The sequence below is a fragment of the Neurospora tetraspora genome (genome assembly GCF_033439725.1).
Source record: "Neurospora tetraspora strain CBS 560.94 chromosome Unknown B0H65scaffold_3, whole genome shotgun sequence".
NCBI lineage: Eukaryota > Fungi > Ascomycota > Sordariomycetes > Sordariales > Sordariaceae > Neurospora > Neurospora tetraspora.
In genome coordinates, this window is record NW_026944385.1 from 3,431,106 (window position 1) to 3,452,926 (window position 21,821).

General features: G+C 53.1%; 6 protein-coding genes across 6 annotated transcripts; 3 read left to right on the forward strand and 3 right to left on the reverse strand.

The window, feature by feature from the left end:
- Positions 1–503: 503 nt before the first annotated feature.
- B0H65DRAFT_547981 (PhoD-like phosphatase-domain-containing protein) lies at positions 504–2,689 on the reverse strand (the record flags this gene model as incomplete). Its single annotated transcript, XM_062829549.1, has 6 exons — positions 504–1,283; positions 1,358–1,612; positions 1,673–1,775; positions 1,829–1,985; positions 2,036–2,198; positions 2,255–2,689. 6 exons carry the CDS (start codon positions 2,687–2,689, stop codon positions 504–506), a joined length of 1,893 nt encoding a protein of 630 aa, XP_062683270.1.
- A 529-nt stretch (positions 2,690–3,218) lies between these two features.
- B0H65DRAFT_462657 (general substrate transporter) lies at positions 3,219–5,315 on the reverse strand. The gene is made up of 4 exons (XM_062826655.1): positions 4,972–5,315; positions 4,349–4,913; positions 3,679–4,291; positions 3,219–3,606 (listed from the first exon to the last, which is right to left on the reverse strand). The coding sequence occupies exons 1-4, from the start codon at positions 5,181–5,183 to the stop codon at positions 3,464–3,466; spliced, it is 1,533 nt and encodes a 510-aa protein (XP_062683271.1). The 5' UTR covers positions 5,184–5,315; the 3' UTR covers positions 3,219–3,463.
- A 3,477-nt stretch (positions 5,316–8,792) lies between these two features.
- On the forward strand, positions 8,793–11,117 carry B0H65DRAFT_522885 (PNK3P-domain-containing protein). The gene is made up of 5 exons (XM_062828780.1): positions 8,793–9,023; positions 9,095–9,288; positions 9,353–9,468; positions 9,571–10,459; positions 10,562–11,117. The coding sequence occupies exons 1-5, from the start codon at positions 8,936–8,938 to the stop codon at positions 10,727–10,729; spliced, it is 1,455 nt and encodes a 484-aa protein (XP_062683272.1). The 5' UTR covers positions 8,793–8,935; the 3' UTR covers positions 10,730–11,117.
- A 142-nt stretch (positions 11,118–11,259) lies between these two features.
- On the reverse strand, positions 11,260–12,730 carry B0H65DRAFT_168624 (uncharacterized protein). The gene has a single exon (XM_062821333.1). It carries the CDS (start codon positions 12,487–12,489, stop codon positions 11,554–11,556), a length of 936 nt encoding a protein of 311 aa, XP_062683273.1. The 5' UTR covers positions 12,490–12,730; the 3' UTR covers positions 11,260–11,553.
- Positions 12,731–17,081: 4,351 nt separating this feature from the next.
- B0H65DRAFT_462675 (uncharacterized protein) lies at positions 17,082–17,358 on the forward strand. Its single transcript, XM_062826656.1, has one exon. It carries the CDS (start codon positions 17,095–17,097, stop codon positions 17,263–17,265), a length of 171 nt encoding a protein of 56 aa, XP_062683274.1. The 5' UTR covers positions 17,082–17,094; the 3' UTR covers positions 17,266–17,358.
- Positions 17,359–18,576: 1,218 nt separating this feature from the next.
- On the forward strand, positions 18,577–20,577 carry B0H65DRAFT_441740 (Na+ dependent nucleoside transporter C-terminus-domain-containing protein; the record flags this gene model as incomplete). The annotated part of the gene is made up of 3 exons (XM_062825543.1): positions 18,577–18,920; positions 18,991–20,347; positions 20,407–20,577. 3 exons carry the CDS (start codon positions 18,577–18,579, stop codon positions 20,575–20,577), a joined length of 1,872 nt encoding a protein of 623 aa, XP_062683275.1.
- Between the last annotated feature and the right edge of the window lie 1,244 nt (positions 20,578–21,821).

Here is a 21,821-nt window from a genome sequence, read left to right on the forward strand (position 1 = left end):
ACTAGAAGATGACGCATGGACTACCACTCCCCTCACAACGTCACCGGCTTTCTGCCACGCACAGACTTCCATATATAATGGAACAAGAGGAGAAGACTCCGCCATCGGTGGCGTGATCGTTGTCCGACCCTCCATATTCTCCTCATTCGATCTTCAGGAATTAATATCTATATCAAAAAAGAGGTAAAGTTTCAGTCATGCTCGCCGCAAGTGAGGGCAACACTAGCCAAGGTCCTTTGACTTACTAATGTTCCCAGGTCAGAGTCCCGGTCCGAGCCCGAGGGGCCGGATGCCCGAGACATGTCTCTTCAGGCATATGAACTGCGGAATTATTAGATTCACGAATGGGCCAAGAAGAAAAAGGGACAAGAAAACCGAGGAGAGATTTTATTCTCGATCAACCCCCTCCTGGATATCCTTTGCCCACTCACCAGCTCTCCTTCATTACCTCCCAATCCTGTTCTCATCAACAGACCACCCATCCACACCTCCCTACCACCTCCTCACTTCCCCCCAAAAACAAACCACCTCCTCCCCTCCGTATCATACGTCGAATTCGTCGTCACCGTCCTCCCCCTCTGCAAACTTCCAAACTCCACCTTCCCATCCACACTCGCCACCATCTCCTCTCCATACCTCTGCAACCTATTCTCCCCATCCCTAACCGTAAAGTTCGCCAACGACACCTCAAACCCGTTCCTAGTCCTAATATCCGGCGACCCATAAAACCTAGCATTCACCCCTTCATACCCAATACTCAATTCATAGTACCCCCTATAATACAGATCCGTCCACTGCAGCTCCTTATTAACGCTCGTCAACAACTTCGTGCTCGCCTCCGTTTCCTTCATCGTGATATTCTGCCCCAGCGGACTGGGGCTCGTGACCGCGCTGCCGGCGAACTCGACGCCGATTGACCCGCGGCCTGTGATGGGGTCGTATTCGTTTTGGTCAGTCGGTCCGTCGAGCCAGACAAGATCGGAAACCCACGAGGCGTGCGAATCGCCTGCTAGCATGATGTTGTTGGTGATGTTGTTCTCGTAGAGCGTAGCAAAGGTGCGGTTGCGGTTGGCCACGTAGCCGTCCCAGGCGTCGTAGTTGAAGGGCAGGTCCACGTCGTCGCTGACGATCAGCTGGCTGAAGACGACCTGGTTGCCGATGAGACGCCACTTGGTGCCGCGCTTGGAGGATTGCTTGAGGGTGCGGTAGAACCAGGCTTCTTGACGGGGACCCATGAGGGAGCGGGAGGTGTCGTTGGAGATGGCTTTGATGTATTCGACGTTCTAGGGCGCAAATCAGGATTGTCAGTAGGTAGGGTTAAGAAAAAAAGATCGGGACTGATGCGGAAGTGGCTTACAGTGTAGATATCGGTGATGGACCGGTCATATTGCCGGGTGTCCAACATGATGAGGTCGAATAGATCGCCGAACTTGAAATCTCTCCAGATGCGCAGGTTATCATCCATATCTACCTGACGGATGGGCATCCATTCGAAATAAGCTCTAACAGCGTTTGCCTTACGGCTATCTGTCGAGACACCGCCATCGCGGATGAATGAATCCTCGGTATTTTGCAGAAAAGAACTTCCATCACGCCACGTATTGTCCGCCACCTGCGATCCACAGTTGTTGTTAGCAGACTGTGCTCCGAAGCAATGATCACACTCACATACCTCATGATCATCCCACACCTGAATCCAAGGAAACTTCATGTGGTTGGCAACCAAGTCCAAGTCGGTACGGTAGGTCGCAATCCTCCTTCGGTAGTCATACAGGCTAGACACATGTCAATAACTGAAACATAAGTAGTGGGTGAAGCGCCAACATACGTGAATGTTAACCGATCTGGTTGCGGAATGCGGCCAAGAGCATCACCCCAGCCATACTGTCCGTTCTTATACTCGTAGATATAGTCACCGAGAAAAACAATGAAGTCTACCGAATCCTTCCTTACGGTGTTTCCGAATACGTTGAAAAAGCCCTGAGCTAAACAAACGGTTAGCTGAGTTAGTGAATGAACCGGCTAGGAGACTTACGATAGTTGCTGCACGAGTACACGGCAAGTTTGATATCAGAAGGTACTTTCTTGCCCCTTGCCGGGAGTGTTTTGGTCCGACCGACGGGCGAGCTCTTGTCCGAATCGCAAATGTTAAACTGATAATAGTACGTAGTGAATGGGTAGAGCCTCTTTGCCTCGACCTGTTTAGTTTGTTAGCATCATCGCTGCTGCGGGATGCCTGCCCGATTCTTCTCACCTTGACAGTGAAGTCAATGTCTGAACTTGTCCACACACGTCCCTCGTCTGCAACCTTCTCCAACTTCTCGTCCGTGGCAATCTTCCAGTCAACACACACTGTGGACTTGCTGAGCTTCACAAACTCTTCGGTCTCATGGCTGAACAGCCCTGTGGTTCCGCTGACAGTGGTGTTGGAGTGGTCGTTATCCATTGTTGGTGCCGCACGGGTCCAAAGAATAACGCTGTCATCGTACGGGTCTCCAGAAGCAACGCCATGCGTGAATTTGAGCTGCTCAGGCTTCCATGGTGAGCTCTCATACGTCCTTGCCGCAACCTTGGGAATCGAAATGCCCAGGGATGGGTGGTGGAGGGATGGCGAAAAGTAGTTGATGTTACCCGCGTAGAAAGCCGAAGATCCCGTAGCGAACAAAAGAACGCCTGTCGTCTGCTTCATCGTCGTTGCTCGAGAAGGAGTATGAAGTGACGCTCGTACTTGGTTGACTGGGAAGGAGAACAGTCACGTTCCATGAATGACAACATGGAACATCCTGTTTATACATGTTCTCCTCCCACGAGCTTCGAACGTGTTGGTGCTAATGCCTAGGCAAAAACTCGCAACCGGTTATCAAGCTGCTATGCAGGCAAGGCAGGATCTACTGCTGCAGCCAACTCGAGGGGCTGGATTACGTACCTTATTAGTCAATTGGGGTACAATCCTTGGCCAAGGGTACATCGCCTGAGGACGAGCCTCGTCACCAAGCAAAAGTGTTGCTTACCTACCTAGTTTGGTGAAGGATCAAAGGCATCTCGAAGTTCGTTGACAGGGGCATCTTGACGGATGCGGCTATGCACGGCCCGGTGATCGAGTGAGCGGCAGAAAACTTTGCGGGGTAACATCAGGAACAACAAGACCGTTACAGGCCAAGAACATCCACGGCAATGGTAAGCGAGCCTTGAACTTCTTTGACATGATGCATATATTTAGGGCTAATGAAAAACTACTTGCCGTAGCTGATATCCCCTAAGCATACATCCGTCGAACCACCGCAACGACGGCGTTATTTGTGAAACTTCTCCTTCATCCAGCACACCTCCCAGATGATGTCCTATATTACGCGGACCAACACACGAGCTAGATTGCCCCTCATCTTTCGTACCACGAAGGTGAGTATATCGGAGCAGTTATCGATTGCTCCTTAAAGGCTTGCAGTGAGCATTGTTGTCGTGTTTATCTGTCAGTTGTTTCCTTGTGGGCGTGCTCCTCAAAGCCAACCTTCTCTTCTGGCGAGAGAGTATCGTTGTGCTCCTGCTTGAGCGTAAGATTGCGTGTGTTTCTTGTCTTCCAAGCGGGCGTGCCGATGTACTTGATGGCTGTAGGAAAGGGGTAAGGTTAACATTTGACGAACAGAATAGGGACTCTCAAATAGTAGAGTGATAACTTACCTCCGGGCTTGGTATCGTCAAAGATCTCCTCGACCTCCTCAAGGGGCTTGTTGGCGGTCTCGGGGAACATGAAAAAGACGTGGATGAACATGGCCGCGCAAAAGGTAGCGAAGATGGCGTAGGTTTTCCAGGTAATGTTAGCGAAAGCAGGAGGAACGAAGTAAGCAAGGGCAAAGTTGAAAGCCCAGTTGGCGGAAGTGCAGAGGGCAACGGCCTTTCCGCGGAGACGAAGCGGGTACAGCTCCGGGGGATAGGTCCACGAGACAGGACCCCAAGTGGGCGCAAAAGATGCGACGAAGAGATAGGTTGAAGCAATGATGGCTTTTGCTGGAGCGCCAGTAATAGCCATGGATTCGGCCGGGGAAGTGAACTCGCCAGGGCGGGCAGGTCGGGAATAGACAGCAAACAAGCCGGCATTGACACAGAGCCAGAGGCACATGAAGAATGCACCAACCAGCAGAGTAGGACGACGACCCCAGCGATCCATCCAGAGAAGAGCCGGTATCGTCATGACGACGTTAATGACGAACTGGATACCGCTAGGGAGAAGGACGGCATTCTCACTTCCATCGGCAAGACCGGCCATTGTGAAGACGTAGGTTATGTAGTACATCTGCTGGTGGTTAGTGCCGATTATCGAAAGACCTAGAGCAGGATAGGGAAGACGTACCATCACATTCATACCAGTCAACTGAGACCATATCTGAGTGAAGACGCCAATTGAGGTCCGGTTGATCATGTTGGGCTTGAACAGTTCGAAGTAGCTGACATCAGCATTGGCGCGCTCGAACTCGACCATCTCGCGAATCTCTTGCATCTCACGGTGCACCCACGGAGAGTTGGGGTTTCCTTTTCCGTGAACCAGGGTAAGCACATCCTTTGCCTCATCCCATCTGTCCTTCTTGCAAAGCCAGCGAGGCGACTCGGGGAGGAAGACAAGACCGAGGAAAAGGAGGGCAGCGGGGATGGCCTGAAGACCCCAAGGAACTCTGAAGGCGGCCGTTCCTTTCATGAACGAGCAGCCATAGCAGATGAAGAACATAATCAAAATGCCCCAGGTGATAGCCCATTGCTGGAAACCGACAAGGCGACCGCGCTTCGAAGGAAGGGCGATCTCGGAGATGTAAACAGGGACTTGGGCAGAGCATATTCCGACCGAGAATCCGTTGATGATGCGGCCCACAACCAACATGGGAATGTTGACAGACGCGCAGACGATGATCGAACCAATAATCCTGCGAGAAGGGGTTAGTTCCTTGGTTCTCGTGAGGCAGTAATTCAGAGACCACGTACCAAATCAGGGAACCTATCTGAATGGAGCGTTTGCGACCGAAAGTATCGGAGACAAAACCAGAGCAGAGAGCACCGAGCCACGAACCACCAGGCATGGCGGCTGTGATACCACCCTGAACATCGTTGGTAGGACCGAGGCACAAGCCCTTTTCGTTGTGGCCGAGCTGGTTGAACTGGCAAAGGTACGGCTGGGTCGAGATGATAGCTGACATGGAAGAAATATCGAAGCCAAATAGCGCGCCGCCTTTGGTGTCCTGGGTATTAGCTTGACCTACAACGTGCTATCGCGGATGGCATAGGAATGGTGGCGGGGCAGACTTACCGATGACGGCGACGGCGGCAATGAAGTATATGTTGCCGATTTTGTACATCGTGTCGTGGGTTTGCCCAAGGCAAGGTCCAAAATCGTATGTAGGATTCGGGTGCTATGGAGGCATATACCACGAGGGTCGAGGAGGGAGTCGGTTATCAAGGTTAGAGGAAAGCTGATGGTGATGCTTTGTGGGCGTTTCCAGGCTGTAGGAAATGTTTTGGCAACCAAAAGGGGAGTGTCCCAAAAACAGAGGTGAAGGGTAGGGAGTGAAAGCCAGGATTGACTTGCGGTAGAGAAAAGGTGGAAGAGGGAGAGGGGGAAAAGCAAAGGAGCTTTAAGAGGAAGAAGCAGACGAAATACGGAAGCAAGTGAAGCCTAGACCCCAAGGCCGGAGGGTCCACCTGAACTCGATGCCCGCTGTACGTAGCTACGGAGTCCCGACAAAGTGAAGGGGCTAATGAAGGGGCAAGTGAAGGGCAGGAGGAAGCGTGGGGGTGGGTTGCTTCAAAACTGGAAGGAATCGTCCCTCTCGGGCGGCATTCACTGCACCCGTCAGGTGGGTCTGGTGTACGTGTGGTTCAAGGTCTCCTGAGAAGCGGCACTGCAACGGGGAAGGAGCGAGGCTCTGTGATGATATTAAGGCCGACCGTGTCCGGTAACTCGGAGACTCGGACCTCAATGCAGCTGTACAACGGGCATAGAGGTAAGAATGGAAAGCGGTGCATGTGCAATTGTAAAACAACACCAGTTGCTCTCTCCTATAAGTAGAACGGCGGAGAATTCAAGAAATGAGCTACAAGTTGAGGGAGGTAGCAACCGTGACTGGTCCAGTTGGTCTAGATATGGACTCAAGACTACGGCTGCACTGCTCATTTCATAGCTATGGTTGGGCTGGAGGGTAAGGACTTCCTTGACATTCGGAGCTCTGCCACTCTGCAGCAGCAAACCTCACTTGTTCGCCAATCCCGGGCATCGAACCAACGGCCTTGACGATTACCGGATGCTGCACTGCAGCCGATCGTGACCGAAGAAGGAAGTTAGGGGAGGCATAACCGTTCACGTAAATTAAATGCAGTAGGGATGCATCGACCCCATGACCATGGAAGGGAAGGGACATCAATGCCCGTTGAAGAAACCATTGGATGTCATCAACTCTCCAGCCTCGGGTTGAGCAGACCGACTTCGAGTCTGGCGGCAACCTATCTTCCACTTGGGACGGATGAGCTTAAGTTGTCTCGAACCTCAAGGGCCTTCCATGTTGCTGACTGTACACCTTTCTCTCATTCCTTTTTCGTTCCATACCTATTGCAAGAACAACCTCGACGGCTCACGCTTGTGACTAGTCTTCCACATTGTCCAAGGCAGCTTATTCTGCAAGGGGAAGGCTGTTTCGGCACTCTGCAGCCCAGCTATTCGCAACCTCCAGGTTGGCATGCGTTAGCTGACTCGGAGGCTACTACACAGTAGGTTCCCCAGAACGGCTCAAGCCATCCAAGCCATCCTTGTCATCCCCATGGGGTTTCGATCCCACCAACCGAATATCAGTACTGATTCCACGCCTCGTTCTGCCCCGGACTCCCGTTTCCTGTTACAACTGCGATTCCTTCGTTGCCACCCCATCATACTACCCAAGCTTTGGTCGGTTGACCTGATGCGAGAGACAAGAGTGCCTTTCCCAAGTGGCCGGATATGGTTGGTTTCACTTGAACACTTGACCAAATCCCTAATGTTCTTGCATTGATGCTGTATTCCGGAGGGTGAAGGGTAGAGTCTCTTGAGTGCTGGTGTAGGGGTCCTTTCAAGCTCGATGGTTCTTAGATCGGATGTCTGTCTCGGTCCTTTCCGTCAAAATAGAGGCATCTCATTTTTGGCAATGGTTGTTTCGTTTCCTTCCTCCTCAATGTACCCCGGATTCGTCGCGCTTGCGAAGAGACACCCCGGCGGGGCGGATCCCATAACTCAGGGTATCTTATTTCTAGTCCCGTTCGAGAAGAAGCCAAGATAACGGGCCGCCGTCAGTACGTAGTCGTTAGACGGAAGGAAGTGCCGAACCATCGTGAACCATTCGTCAGCTGATGACTGCCCCAGAACTCAGAAGACGAAACGAAACAACAAAAAAGATCGAGAACGAAGATGCCAAGAAAGCTTAAGGAAGGGTAGGGGTCCTTGTGTGACGTCATACCTCCGCCGAAGGAATGTTGTGTCCTCCTCTTCAGACTTCAGCGTCCAGCTATCGCGACTTGCGCATCCATCAGCGAGACCACGAACCGAGATTAACCGTCTGAATGGGTGAGCTGAAAACGAAAGGGCCGAATCAGACAACCTAACAACCGACGGTTTGCACCACCCTAAGATGTTGCGTAAACAAGCGCAGCATATGGCCGTTTCTGGGTGCTGTGGATGGTGAACTGTGACGGCAGGGTAGTAATCCCGATGGCACACAACTTGATTGTTTGAACAAGGCTGCTCTCCTTTTGGGATCGGCAGCATACCTAAACCACCCAAACCAACCAACTGGTATGGTACAAGACACGTTACAGTCTTTGATCCTTTGACGAGGTGATGGTGAGGACGGCGGGCTTGGGGTTTCGTTGGTTCGCTGGTTCGGTAGAGGTAACGTCAAGACAGTGAGCGATCCGCCAACCCCGGGTTTCGATGTGCCGAGCCAGAAGACTGTCGATATCCCATGTCACCCAACGGTAATATCGCTGACGCTGAAGGTGGTGCACCTACTCCTCCCTCACTCGTCTGGGCTTGCACCAAGACAAGTTTCACGACGTTTATCGCTCGGATTGGTCGGTCCTTTTTATCCTCTTTTCTGGCCCGAACTCTGTGCGCCGTTGTACCCCATGATCTCTGCATATAAAAGTTTATGCTTGTACCCGCGCGCCTGAGTTTTCGAAACGGCACCGATTTGCTGCCTTACGAGGTGCGACTCGTTCGGACACCACGTCTGTTCGACAAAGCTCTCTCCCGGGAGCAAGCCTTGGGGCTCAGGATTGGGGGTAGCTTACGGGAATCTGGCGGTGTATAAGGCCCTGCAACTGAGGGTGGACAAGGTGATGGTGCTCAGTCGCACTGGTCTTCCATAATCCTTCTGCCGTGAGAACTTATCGCGTTTAGCACGCTTCATCTCTCCGGGTTTCCGGCGCTGCGACCGCGCGCTGTTATTGGAGACATGACCTCAACCAATTCTGAAAGCTAGCTGGGTGTAACAAAAGCTGGTGGCAAAATTCTGCGGGCGCTGGCAGGGTGGTGTTGGCGATTAATGTCATGAACGCGATGCGGAAAGTGTGGTGTTGACGTTGTACAGGGGCAGGAGGGGCTGGTTATGGTGGTTGCGAACAGGCCATCCTGGGTTGCGTTGGCCAGCGGAATTCTACAGAATAGTCCATGAGTATTGTGCACCAAAGCAGGCCTTGTCTCAGTTTCTTGTAGAACCTCATGCACGCACCGACCCTGAAGACAAGACGCAGCTCGTCACATGGTTTCGCTCCTGGTGACCCCTGTTCGAGCTTGCGCAGTCGCGTCTCTCAATCGCCCATGGGACAACTCACGATCCTCCGACGCGTCTGACTAGGCTCGATCACTTCCCCTCGTCTGCCAACACTACATTCTCTTGGAAGATCATTCTCTACAGATCAAAAGGTCATGGCACCAACAAAACGTCCTGCAGCGGAAGGCGACCGCTCGATTTCTCCTCCGCCCTTGAAGCGAAAAGCCCAAACCGCCATCTCAAGTTCGTTCCAGCGCCATTGTGATGCTTCCGCCGTGCAGTGAGCGCATGCGCTAACAGTTCCTTGCGTACAGAGAGCGCGGTCGCAAGCTTCTTCACCCCCGTATCCCAGAAACCAAAGGACCGAACAACTTGGACAGAGAGAAGCCCCAATGCCGACTCGCCTGCCACCCTTCTCGTAGCCAAGTATGTCCCAGAACGAGCGCCGACGAGCGATGAATCAGGGAAACCAACAGTCAAGAGGAGGAAGATCGCGGCCTTTGATCTCGTAAGGACCTACCTTTGCCCACAGAAACTCGGCTCACAACAATTCTGATGATTTCTTCGGACAGGACTCGACCCTGATCACAGCCGCCTCCGGCAAGAAACACTCCCACGACGCAGCCGACTGGAAGTGGTGGCACCACTCGGTCCCCGATCGGCTACGAAAGCTTTACAATGAAGAAGGGTACGTCCTCCTCGTCCCGATCATTATCGAAACGCATTTCCCATTTCGTCCTGTTATGACCAACCAAAACCAACATCTAGTTAACCATTTAGCAAATACCAGATACCAAGTCATAATCTTCACCAACCAAGGCGGCCTCACCCTCCACTCCGACCCCAACTCCAAAACCAAGACCCCCAAAGCCCAACTCAACCGTGTGCCCCAATTCAAGCAAAAATGCTCCGTCGTGCTCTCCCAGCTCGACATCCCCACGACGCTCTACGCCGCCACGGGCAAGGACATCTACCGCAAGCCGCGGCCGGGCATGTGGCAGGAGATGAAGGCCGACTACAACTTGGTTAGTGACGACGACATCGACCTCGAGAACAGCATCTTCGTCGGCGACGCAGGCGGTCGACAGTCGGAGCTGACGGAGGGTAGGGGTAAAGGCAAAGCTACCGCAACTCCCAAGGACTTCAGCTGCTCAGACCGCAACCTAGCGCATAACGTGGGCATCAAGTACCAAACGCCCGAGGAGTTCTTTTTGGGGGAGGAGCCGAGGAATTTTACGCGGGATTTTGATCTGGTGAAATACCCTTATCCCTCCTCACCTCCCACCACCACCACCACCACCACCACCACAGACTCCTCGTCATCCTCGACGAAAAAAGAAATCCTCTTCACCAAAACCTCCCCCCAAGAACTAATCCTCTTCGTCGGCCCCCCTGGCGCCGGCAAGTCGACTTTCTACTGGCGGCACCTGAAACCTCTTGGTTACGAGCGGGTCAACCAGGACGTGCTGAAATCCAAAGATAAGTGCTTCAAGGCGGCGGCAGAGTATTTGAAGGAGGGGGACTCGGTGGTGGTGGATAACACCAACCCCGATCCGGATACACGCAAGCAGTGGGTTGAGCTCGCGACAAAACAGGGGGTGTCCGTTCGGTGTGTCTGGTTTAGGACGCCGTTGGTGGTTTGTGAGCATAATGATGCTGTTAGGGCTTTGAATAAGCCTGTGAGTGTTCTCTTCGTTCTCTCGTCGTCCCCTTTACTCCCCCTTTCCCTTCAGCTAGTAGACTAGTCGCTAATTTCTCCCTCCCTCCCAACCAACAAACAGCTCAACCCCGAATCCCGAACATCACTCCCCAAGCTTGCCTTCAACGGCTTCAACGCCCGGTTCAAGGAGCCCAAGGTCAAAGAAGGCTTTCAAGACGTTACCGAGGTGGACTTCAAGTTCAGAGGAACCAAGGAGGAATATGAGATATGGGGGAAATATTGGATTTAGTAGGGTTTAGGATAAGTGTTGACGTTGTTGCGCACGTTGGAGAAATACCCGAGGTTTCCATTCTTCTTCCTCGTTTCGATATATCGGTTTTGTTCTTGCTTGATAACCCACCACCATCCAGCCTCTTGAGCTTCGATCTGTTTGGCAAAGTCTCTTCAGTTCTTTCTCATCATGCCAAGCAAGGCACGTCTTGGATTTGAGGGTGATGACGTGGCTACCTACCTAGCCTTGGCCTAGCCTAGTTTATCATAATTTTTCCGTCTTTCCCTACTATCCTTCCTCAGTGCCCGCCCTCCTTCATCTGTCGCCGTGGGAAGAAGAAAAAGAGAGAAAGCCTGTACGTCTCCTGCCGCCATGTACGGTCTGTGTGAAAAAAAAAAAAAAAAAAGCCAACCTGACCCTCTTGACGGATTACCCTGTAACCCCTTCCTTGCCCGAGACACCTCGCTTCCGGCCCCCTCTCCTTTTGTTTTCCCCTCGTCCCATCGTGTAAAGCGTGTGCCCAGGCCCGGTTGTTTTCCCTTCTTTTTGATATCATGTCATACCCCCCTGTCATCATTTCCTTTGTTCCCTCTTTCTCCCTTTCGTGTTACATTAATTCTTTTGGGTCATAAAAGTCGTTCGGTCGTTTTGCACATTCGTTCATTTGCCCCGTGTCCTTGTTCGTCGTCCATCCCTTGGCTTGGTGGGATCAGGTGCAGCGAGCGCACCCGCATCCACCTGCATGCAGCATTTTTTCCTGCTTTTGTTTTTCGAATCCCTCTTTCGCTGTGCTGTGAATTCTTCCCTCCTTGCCCGCCCTCTCTTTTTGCAAAAGCTTTAAATCAGCCGCGCCGAGCCCTCTTGCTGTTCGGCATTGCGAATCCCCGCTCGTCTTCACAACCTCCCTCGTCATCCACCACATCCAAATATCCTCGGCTTCCCTTGTTGCGGGCGTTCTGCATCATGGCCATCCGACTGTACTGATCCTTCATTGACATTAGAACCGGCACGGACTTGGAGTGTTGGTGGTGGTGGTGGATCTGGTGGTGGTGCATGACTCCGCGGACGCTTTCCCTGCCGCCGCCGACACCGCCGACGCCTCCGACGCCTGCAGCGACCATCGATCTGGGTACCCCGTCAAAAGGAACAGACGGGCTCTGCTGCAACGACAACGAGGACGACGACGACGGTCTCGTGGTCGTTGAGGAAGACGCAAATGAGGCAGTAGCCGCCGCCACCGCAGCAGCAGAAGGCTGCCGAGCATCGAACCAATCCCTGCTGCAGAAACTGCCGCCGCCGACTACGACGCTGCCGTGGGTGCTGCTGAAGCTGCTATCGGCCGAGGTGGGTGCTTCGTCGTCGTCGTTGTACTGATCGTCGTCGTCATCGTACTCGTACTCGGCCGCAGCATGCTGTTGTTGTTGGCCTTGGGCTTGGACCCGGTATTGGTCATGGCGTTGTTTTTGGGAAGAAAGGGCAAACAGTTGTGAGCTGGTCGGGTGGTGGCCGGAACTAGTGTTGGGCCGGGATGTGGTGGGGCTGGGACCGCCGGATGTGGGTGAGGAGGAGGTCCGAAAAGCCGAGGATGGGTCGGGGCCGGTGGCAATCACGCCACGGAGAATCAGGGTCGCTGCCTTTGCGCTTATCATGTGGTCCCGGTTGGGACCGTGGAACTCGGAGGAGTGCGGATGGCCATGACCGTGGCCGAAGCCGGGCCCGAGGCCATGCTGGTTTTGGTGGTGTTGCTCCCTAAGCAGACCGTTGAGAAGCTTGGACATTTTGAAGATTTATTGAAAGGTAGGTGAGTGGTGATTTGGCTCCAACTTGGGATTTGAGATGGTTGTCGTGAGGGCCGTCAATTTGATAAGATGCTGAGACGATGTTCGATTTGGGGATAAAAAGTGAGGGGAAAAGTGGGTTGGTTGCCTGGGCGTCGTCGGGTTCAGTTCTACGGTGTGATACTATTCGTACATTCGTCGAAGGAAGGACCAGGCTGCGACGTTTATGATGTTGTTGCAATTGAATCGTGTTAACCCAAGACTGGATATCACAGCCAACGGGTGCGGTGCGGTGCGATATCGGTTGGTTACGGGATTTGATGGGCGATCGAGTGACGTGGAGATATTGGAAGGTTGAGGAATCAGCGGCCTGATGAGTGGTGAGTGGTGAGTGGTGAGTGGTGAGTGCTACTGTGAGCTGTAGAAAGAAAGGGATCGTTGCGCCAGCGCCAAAGGAAAAGTATGAATATTGCCCTGTGCTTCCTACAGACGTAGTGTTACCAGACTGAGGTGGTCTTCAGTTCTGTTTGGAATGGCTGTTGAGGATGAATGAGAGATGAGATTATTCTGAAACTTGGTGCAAGGGAGGAAAATTCCTGTTGCGAGCTGGAGTGCAGGATGACGGCAGCTGTGTTTGTGAACCGCCAGCTCGTGTCAGCTCGACTGGAGTCGGCGGGACGATAGACGGTCCAGCGCAGCTCAACGGACAGGGAGCATGCCTGTTAGTGGTAGTTAGTACTCCTCACCTGCAGTGGTGTGCAACTGGCGTGAAAAAGTGCATATGGCTAACATTTTCTAAACAACACGGATGCACGTGTCGGAATGCACTGTCACAACGCAGCAACGCATCCAACATCAATACCCGAGCGGCATCCACATCAATAGTGCAATGGAGGGAGGTGACAGGAAGATGATCAAACCCAGCCAGTGGGAAAGCCATGGCATCAGATGTCATTTCGTGCTCCTCTCCGCAACTCGTCCAAGTTGTCCGACCATGCCTTGATTCAATCATGGTTGTTACCACTTGGTTGCTTGGCCCATGGCGTCCATGCGTCGGTGGCATCCCGTCCATGCGTCGGTGGCATCCCGTCCCCCCTCCTGAATATCATAGCTGAAAATTGCCTTAAACGCCGTCCCTGGGCGGGCTCCTGCGCCGTTTCAGCCAGGGCAACGCCGTGACCCCTTATGTATGCACTCACACTCGTAACTCCAGCCTTCAGCCAGCCAAACCGGCAGCCAGAAGCACCAGTGGCACGCACCTCAACCCGGAGCGACGGTGTGGCAGGGCGTCCAACTATTCCCTCATCCCGATGAGTGTGATGCTCTGGCTCTGTCCCGGCTTGTCCGTCGCGTGTGCTGTCTGGCCATGCGACTTATAAGTTCGAATCTCTCAATTTGTACCCATAGGCGTGGTAGGATTTCCCACTCCATAGCTAACGGGATGTGGGATGGATGACGGATGGAAGAAGTGGCACTTGGCGTCGCATTGGCGGGCTCAGTCATCAGCTCATCGGTGCTTCTCCAGCAGACCTGTTTACGTACGGGGCGACGGAATTGCCGCCCGTGAAATGAAGGATCGAATCCACGGCGGAATGGCGGAAACCGTGGAAATGGATTTTGGATTCGCCTAACCGAAGGCTTGCTTGACTCGCGTTTTGTGTTTAGCTGCCGTCGTCCACATAATCGATAACCCAAGGATATAAAGAGGAAAGTGGATTGAAATGTGAAAACAGTGTAGTCAGAGGTGCCGGGATATAGATTTGTCTCTCTCGGGGATATTTTGCATCTCTCTTCATCTGTGGTTGCAAATAGTACAACATGTTGTCAAAGGGGAGTTGTGAAAATGAACTGATGACGTGAGCCAGGACCGGTCGCTATCGAAGTCCCAAAAATTCCCCTTTTCGGAAGTGCACAGACCTCTTTTATTCTCAAGACATGTTCCTCCGGCAAACGTGCTAAGCAAGCCAGAATGCAGCAATTCACCCAAAAAGCCCCCTTTTGGGCCAGTTGAGTTGCGAAAAAGAGCTTCCCAGCAATTTTTGAGCAGATGATGCAAAGTCTTTCCAATTTTTTTGGTGAAAAGTACGGAAAGTTGGATGCGTTGCCAGATATTGAAGTATTGGGAGACACACCAGACTAAATGCTTAGGGTGGGAAACTTGGGACCTGGATAGACATCCCCGATACATCAAGCAGAAGCCAGCGGGCGGATGCTAGCACTGCAGTGCGGCTGCTCCCAGGTGAGCCAGCGCAGGCACGCCAGGAGCTGCCGAGAGTCGAGATCCACCCTAAACGTGGCCGTCCACCACGGTCGATTTTTTTCCTTCGTCATCCGACAATCCGGATCTTCCCCAAGCTCTTTGCCGCGGCCATCCCACTCCTATCCTTTTTTCTCCCAACATTTGTTCCGTAGAACAAGAGAGTTCATGATGTGATCGAAGCGGCGCGTTCATCTCCAGGCTCGCGAGGAAGGATCGTGCAGCCTGCGAAACGCCCGCGCGCATTACCACCGCCTGGTGCCGCGGGAGGTGAGAGGGGTCGCCGCGAAGCTATTCCGACTTGACTTCTGCTAACAAGTAAACCGGACCAGGTAGTTCCAAACCGCTTCCAATACCATTCTGGCTGCATCCGACTACTGCGCACTCTTCAAACCGCCAGCACGGGGCATGCTGTTTCCATTCCCCGTCCCGTCGTCACGCTTCGTCTCATTCAACCAACATTGGGATGTCGATCTGAAGGGATGTTACAACCAGATCATGGTCACTCTGCCTCCATACAAAGGCAATCCCGATGAAAAGGAATACGACAGCGAACAGGCTGTTGACGTCTCGCCGTCAGGTACCATTGATGATGGTAGCAAAAGTAAAAAGTTAAAAAGGGGTGCCGTGTCCTGGGTCCCCCATTTGATGTTGCGATGCTCTTCCAAATCCTGATTTGGTCGATGCCAACATATTTCTTGCCATGACAGTTTCACAAGCTTCGAAGCGGTTTGTGGGATCCTGAGAGCATCTGGCTGATCCGCTCTGGCACTCGACCTAGTCTTCAGCATCAGTTGGAGTTGCTGATATTATTATGGATGTGACGAGAGGTACACAGGTGAGACAATCGTAGGAACCGCGGGTATCTCCCACGCCGCAGTCCAGGCACACCATGTGTCAAGGTCCAGCACCTGGCTTTCTCTTCCCCTTTTCTCTCTCCTCCATCAGTAACCCACATGTCACATGAAGAGAAGTATTCTTATCTAATGGTCTCTCCTGAAGACCTCGCTGACCCAAGCTACCGGCAGGATGGGTCCTCAGTCTTGGCAGCCGGTCTAGAATGGAACTCCCCAGACGGCAACACGTGTCGGATTGACGCGGCATGCAGGTCGTCCACATGTCTTTGAGGGCCGCCGCGGGTGTGCGGTTACAAATGGAGGGTCAAGAGAGTGGTCAGGGAATGTGTCATTTGATTCAGGTTCTGGGAGCAACCAAAAGTACAAAACTCTCGTTGGGTTTGCATTTGCCGCGGCCGTCCTGATCTCCGCAAACCGCCGTGTGGATAACCATTAGTTCGGGGTCCACCGCACCTGTCTTGATACGGGAGTTCGGCCGGCTCCCAAACCTCGACGTCTGAGTGGAGAGCAGCTTTGATTCTGGGGTAACCGCTGGACCAGTAAAATTGTCCCCATCACGGATATCTAAAATCGCCAAATCAGGAAGGTAAACGCCGCAGTGTGGAGCGAGCCAATTGTCAAGGGAACTGATGCCTTGGGGGGCATCTCTTTGCCGCGGCCAAGCGCTGTGCATGATTTCTATGCTAAGTTTTCCGATGTTCATCAACCTCTCTTTTATACGTATGCTGTCGTCGGTACCACTAAGGAATCCGGATGGTCCTTGTTTTCCAAAATGATGGCGACGGTGACCATCACAGCAACGACAGCAACAGCGACATCTTGGAAAAAGAAACAGACGATCCTTGTCCACGAGCTTGAATCCCACCTCAAGCTGTTGGGAGCCAGACGGGCGTCATGTACTGCGACGTTATCAGGATGCAGCCCTGAAGCGAATCAAATTACATACGCGGCCCTCACCAACGCATGCATCCCTCATCACTCCCGCCGTCACCATTCACCAATCTCAAAGATTGGGGGTCGTTGAGGAGCTTGAGGGTGTGAGAGGTGGCGTGTGGATGGCATGCATTCTACGCCGCCCCGAGAAGGTACCTATCTCCAGCTGATAAGACGCCTGCTATAGATACCGTTACGACTACCTCGTTGGCGAGCATGCGAGGCATCCATGATAAGCTTCATGGTGCGGGAGAAGATCCCCTGAGAGGCGTGGTGGTCAAAGACGCTGTGATACCTAACTGCGTAGGCGAGGGAAGTCTGGCGAGGTACATGCCCTGCAGGTAGAGGCGAACAGGGCAGGCAAGCCGCAGTGATGTCGATGGATGTTATTTTCGCCCTCTTGGTCGTGTGCCTCGGCGCTAACAATCACCGCAACCGTCCACCAACCCCGCATTTTAACGGTTTCCATTCTTGTTTCTAATGCCGCACCTCCACAGCAATATGTCACTTCAACCCGGGGAAAGCAGGTGATCGCGATCAGAATGGGCTTGAATCGCAATGGTCGGTTTTCGGGGAGGATTCCCCTTTTGCTTGTTGGCCTCGAACATGATGACCTGCCAGCCTTCGCCTGCTCCCCGGGCCAAAACCCCAGATATGTTCGCATGGACGTGGACAAAAATCCCAAAGAAGAAGGTTGAGATAAGAACAGGGTGTGTCGGTCTTGGCTAGTCTTGGCCCTCGCCGGAGGGTGGACATGAATGTGGAATAGCGTTGCAATGGTGCATCCAACCACTCGGCCTTTGTCCTGGCCTTGTCTATCCGCACTTTTTTAATGGGGGCGATTGTCGAGAAGAGGAAGTGGAGGGGCAGATCCGCCAAGGTGCCGAGTATGCGAGATATAATGCGAGAGAGCCTTGCGACTTCCACGGCTTTGTGGTTGACTTTTGGTGTGCTCCTTCTCAACATCGACCGGCCTGTCCCAGCTTCTTTCGCCCCTGAAGCAGGTTGGCGGCTTGTGATTGGTCAATTGGCCAGCAAGTGGCCCAATTCGGCATGGTCGAGCACTCGAGGGCCGGACAAACTAGTCAAGATGGTCCAGACGCCGGGACATGGAGTGGCAACCAACGGGAGTGGAAGCTGGCAAAGAAATGATTGAAGCCGAGAGGAGGCTTGGGAGGGTCCAGTCGAAAAAGAACTTTCTTTTTTTTCATTCTTCTGCAAGGATGATCTTCTGCCCGATTTGGGCAAAGACACACACGAGCATGAAGTGCGAATAAATGACAACGGCGGCGGCAAGTAAGTACCTATCCTGCCTCGACCTGCAGTGCTATCCAGAGCCAAACCCCAAACCATCGAGGTACAAGCCGACAAAGTCTCGTCCACGTCACGTCGCATCTAAGCCGGACACTACTTACGCAGTAGGGAGGTGGATTGCACATGTGGCTGTCTAGCGGCTACGCCGAGCTTCCTTCCCCGTTGGTGACTTCCATCTCGGTGACCTTGTCGTAATAGATCTGGAACAAGGCAACGCTTAGAACGGTTCGTCGGTTTTTATTTTATTTGTCTTTTTTTTCTTTTATCGGTCTTGTGGGCATTTCCACTTGTTCATCCCTACACCTACCTGGGTACCTCTTGCACCCTGGCTGCCATCCCTCGTCCCCCTCCATCGATGCGCCCCTGGACTAACCCCCGTGCCGTGCCCCACCTCCATGCAGTTTTTCTGGGACGCACCACACTTTTGATAACCACCTGGCCAGCCGGTATCTTCACCGCACTCACATACCTTAATCCGGCTACTACCACCCGACTCTCCTAGAGCTAGTATCGATACCCTGATACCACAGATACCCGAGGCCCGGGGAGAGGGTATTAAAGTTTGCACCACCCCAGACTGCCCCAGACTGTCCCTTCTTCTACCTCTTCCTCAGACCAAAAGCCAGACTCAACGTCTCGACAAGCTCCCCTCCCTTGGGTCTCTAGAGGTCGTCTTGGAGCTCTAGCCGGATCTCCACCACTCCATCGCCTCAAGACACAAGCCGTATGTCATCGGCAGACAACAGAGGGCACGCCGACTCGGACACGATTCAACCTCAGTACCACGACGTTACGCGCAGTCCGATAGTTGACGCCATGTCTAGCCACGGCGACGCCACTACCAAAGAGAGCATGGGCCCCCACGCCCACGAGAAGCCCGTGATCTCGAGCACCGACTCCGATGTCAAGACCACCATCCCGGCCGGCCAATATGTCGACGCCGAGAGCCAGCACCACGTCGGTTCCGTTGATCGCGAGGACAAGCAACCCGCTGAGCGCTACAGCTGGGCCTGGTTCTACGGCTACGGCCGGCCTTTTATCCACGCTGCCATCTGGGTGCTTTTCACCGCGTTCGTATTTCCTGCCTTTTGTGGGGATGCCTGGAAATGATCACTGACAAGGTGTTTCGGTCTTCTCTAGATGGTGGATTTACGGCGCTCTGCTCAAACACCGTCATGACCATCTTGGATGGCTGAAACCGACCCTCGTCTATCTCGCCATCTGCCTGCGCCTCATCACCTGCTATGTCCCTGTTAGCATCGTCATGCGCCCTGCCAAGTTTATTTGGAGGCACACGGTTCACAGGGGTTATTCTATGATTCCCCAGAAGCTTCATCAGCCTCTTGCTGCCATCGGTACCCTCGGTGTCTTCCTCCTCGGCAGTATGATCCCAGAAGAGACCGGCGAGAACACTCGCGCCAACCGTGGCATCTCCATTTTTGGTCTCATCGTCATGATCTTCATCCTCACTGTCACGTCTCGCGACTGGAGGAAGATCCCCTGGCACACTGTCATTGGTGGCATGCTTACCCAGTTCGTCATCGCCGTTTTTGTCCTCAAGACCAAGGCCGGTTACGACATCTTCAGCTTCGTTTCCGAGATGGCCCGTACTCTGCTCGGTTTCGCCAAGGATGGTGTCTCTTTCTTGACTGACGACACGGTTCCCCAAATGACCTGGTTCTTGACCGGTGTTGTTCCTCCCATCATCTTCTTTGTCGCCCTTGTCCAGCTCTGCTACCACGTGGGATTCATCCAGTGGTTCATTGGCAAGTTCGCCATCTTCTTCTTCTGGACCCTTCGCGTCTCGGGCGCCGAAGCCGTCGTCGCTGCTGCCACCCCCTTCATCGGCCAGGGCGAGTCGGCTATGTTGATCCGTCCTTTCGTCCCGCACATGACTCTTGCCGAACTTCACCAGGTCATGACTTGCGGCTTTGCCACCATTGCCGGCTCCGTCCTGGTTGCTTACATCGGTCTTGGTCTTAATGCGCAGGCCCTTGTGTCTAGCTGCATCATGTCCATCCCAGCTTCTTTGGCTGTTTCCAAGATGCGTTTCCCCGAGACGGAGGAGACTCTTACCTCTGGCCGTGTTGTTATCCCTGAGGATGACGAGGAGAGGGCCTCCAACGCTCTTCACGCTTTTGCCAACGGTGCCTGGCTCGGTATCAAGATTGCTGGCATGATCATTGCCACTCTCCTCTGTATCATTGCCATTGTTGCTTTTATCAACGGCCTGCTCGGCTGGTGGGGCAAGTACTGGGGCTTGATGGGTCAGGATGCGGCTCACCCTATGCTCTCGCTGCAGCTTATTCTCGGATATCTCATGTATCCTATTGCTTGGCTGCTGGGCGTCCCTAAGAATGATCTCCGTCCCGTTGGTGAGTTGATTGGCGTCAAGGTCATCACCAACGAGTACGTCGCCTTCTTCTCCCTCACGAACGATGAGCCCTACAAGAGCATGAGCCCTCGTTCCAAGCTTATTGCCACCTATGCCGTTTGCGTAAGTTTTCTCTCCAGACCTTTCTTTGGTTTCGGTGCAATACTAACTTTGAATAACAGGGTTTCGGCAACATTGGATCCCTCGGTACCCAGATTGGTGTGCTTTCTCAGCTCGCTCCTGGTCGTGCCGGTGATGTCTCCAAGGTCGCTCTGTCGGCTCTTTTCTCCGGTGTTTTGTCCACCTTGACCTCTGCCAGCGTTGCTGGTATGCTTTACAACGGAAAAGACTAAAGGAAGCGGGTCGTATGATGTGTTTATGAAGAATGGTCGATGTACATGAGTAATGTGTAAGAAGAGATGGGAGGTCGGTTGTGCGAGTGTGGGACCATGATACCCCTGATGCTGATCAAAAAGGCTAATAATGCTTGAGGTCGTGACTGGACGTCGGCTAGACAAACTGGTTTGACGTGTCTTCGACTCAGAATCTAATGAACAAAATGTTGGAGTACATTTCCAACATTTCCCGCACCTCGTTGTTCCCATTATGACGAAATACTTGTGTCGTCTCGTCCATTATCAGTCGATTTGAATTCTGTGCGCGATCATATCGGAGTCTATGATGCTATCCGACCAAGATATCGGGACTGGTGACCGACCTTGCTGATATTTTGCGTGATGCTGGATATTGTTGTCCGACTGAAGAACATCTACCTGTTTGGCAACTGTCTCACAACTGTCCTGCTCATGGACCGGAATCTAGACGAACCCGAATACCGGTCCGTTCAAAACTCTAGCGTTTCACCATCAGCCCTTCTCTTCGCACTTCCACACAGTCCTTGTTCCCTCGGACTCTTCAAAGTAGGCGCGATATTGTGTGCGATTGGTTAACAGCCCTCAGCATTGACGATCATTAGGTAGGCGCGCTAAGCGAAGCAGCACAGGGGCAGGGAATAACCTCAGCCGTATAGGGCGCGGTAACCTGGAAGGTAACTACTCCAGGGGTTTGTATGGCTTCACGCACTGGAGATGTGCTTAATCGTGGTACTGTTGGATTTTGAGCGAGGGTCGGAGGCTTGGAAGTTGGTGGGGGTGGAGGGGCTCAGGGGAGGAATGGGACTTTTGAGATGTAGGTCTTGCCCCGAAAGCAAGGAAGCAAGGAAAACTTGCGGTCATCCCCTCCTGTTATCAAGCCTGAAGGGAATTGTCAGCTAACATCCAGCGCGCAGATTCATGTACGGCGGGGCCGACTCGAAATCCGAAGAGTCATACAACGACATATACGTCTTGGGGCCTTCCTGGCTTCGTGTGGTTCCGGGCCGACGATCGGTCCCAGGAGCGCCGGGCCCATCCCGCCTGCGTCGTGGTGGGTAAAAGGAAACGGCAGATACTGAGTATCGGTGGGAAAGAGATTAGTGCGAAGTGGGCGAGTGCGGACTCTTTTCCACAGGGTCTGGGGATCTTTGACATGACTGCTTTGACGTGGTCGAAGGACGGCAGTTACGATGCGGACGCAGACGATTACGAGTCGCCCGGTA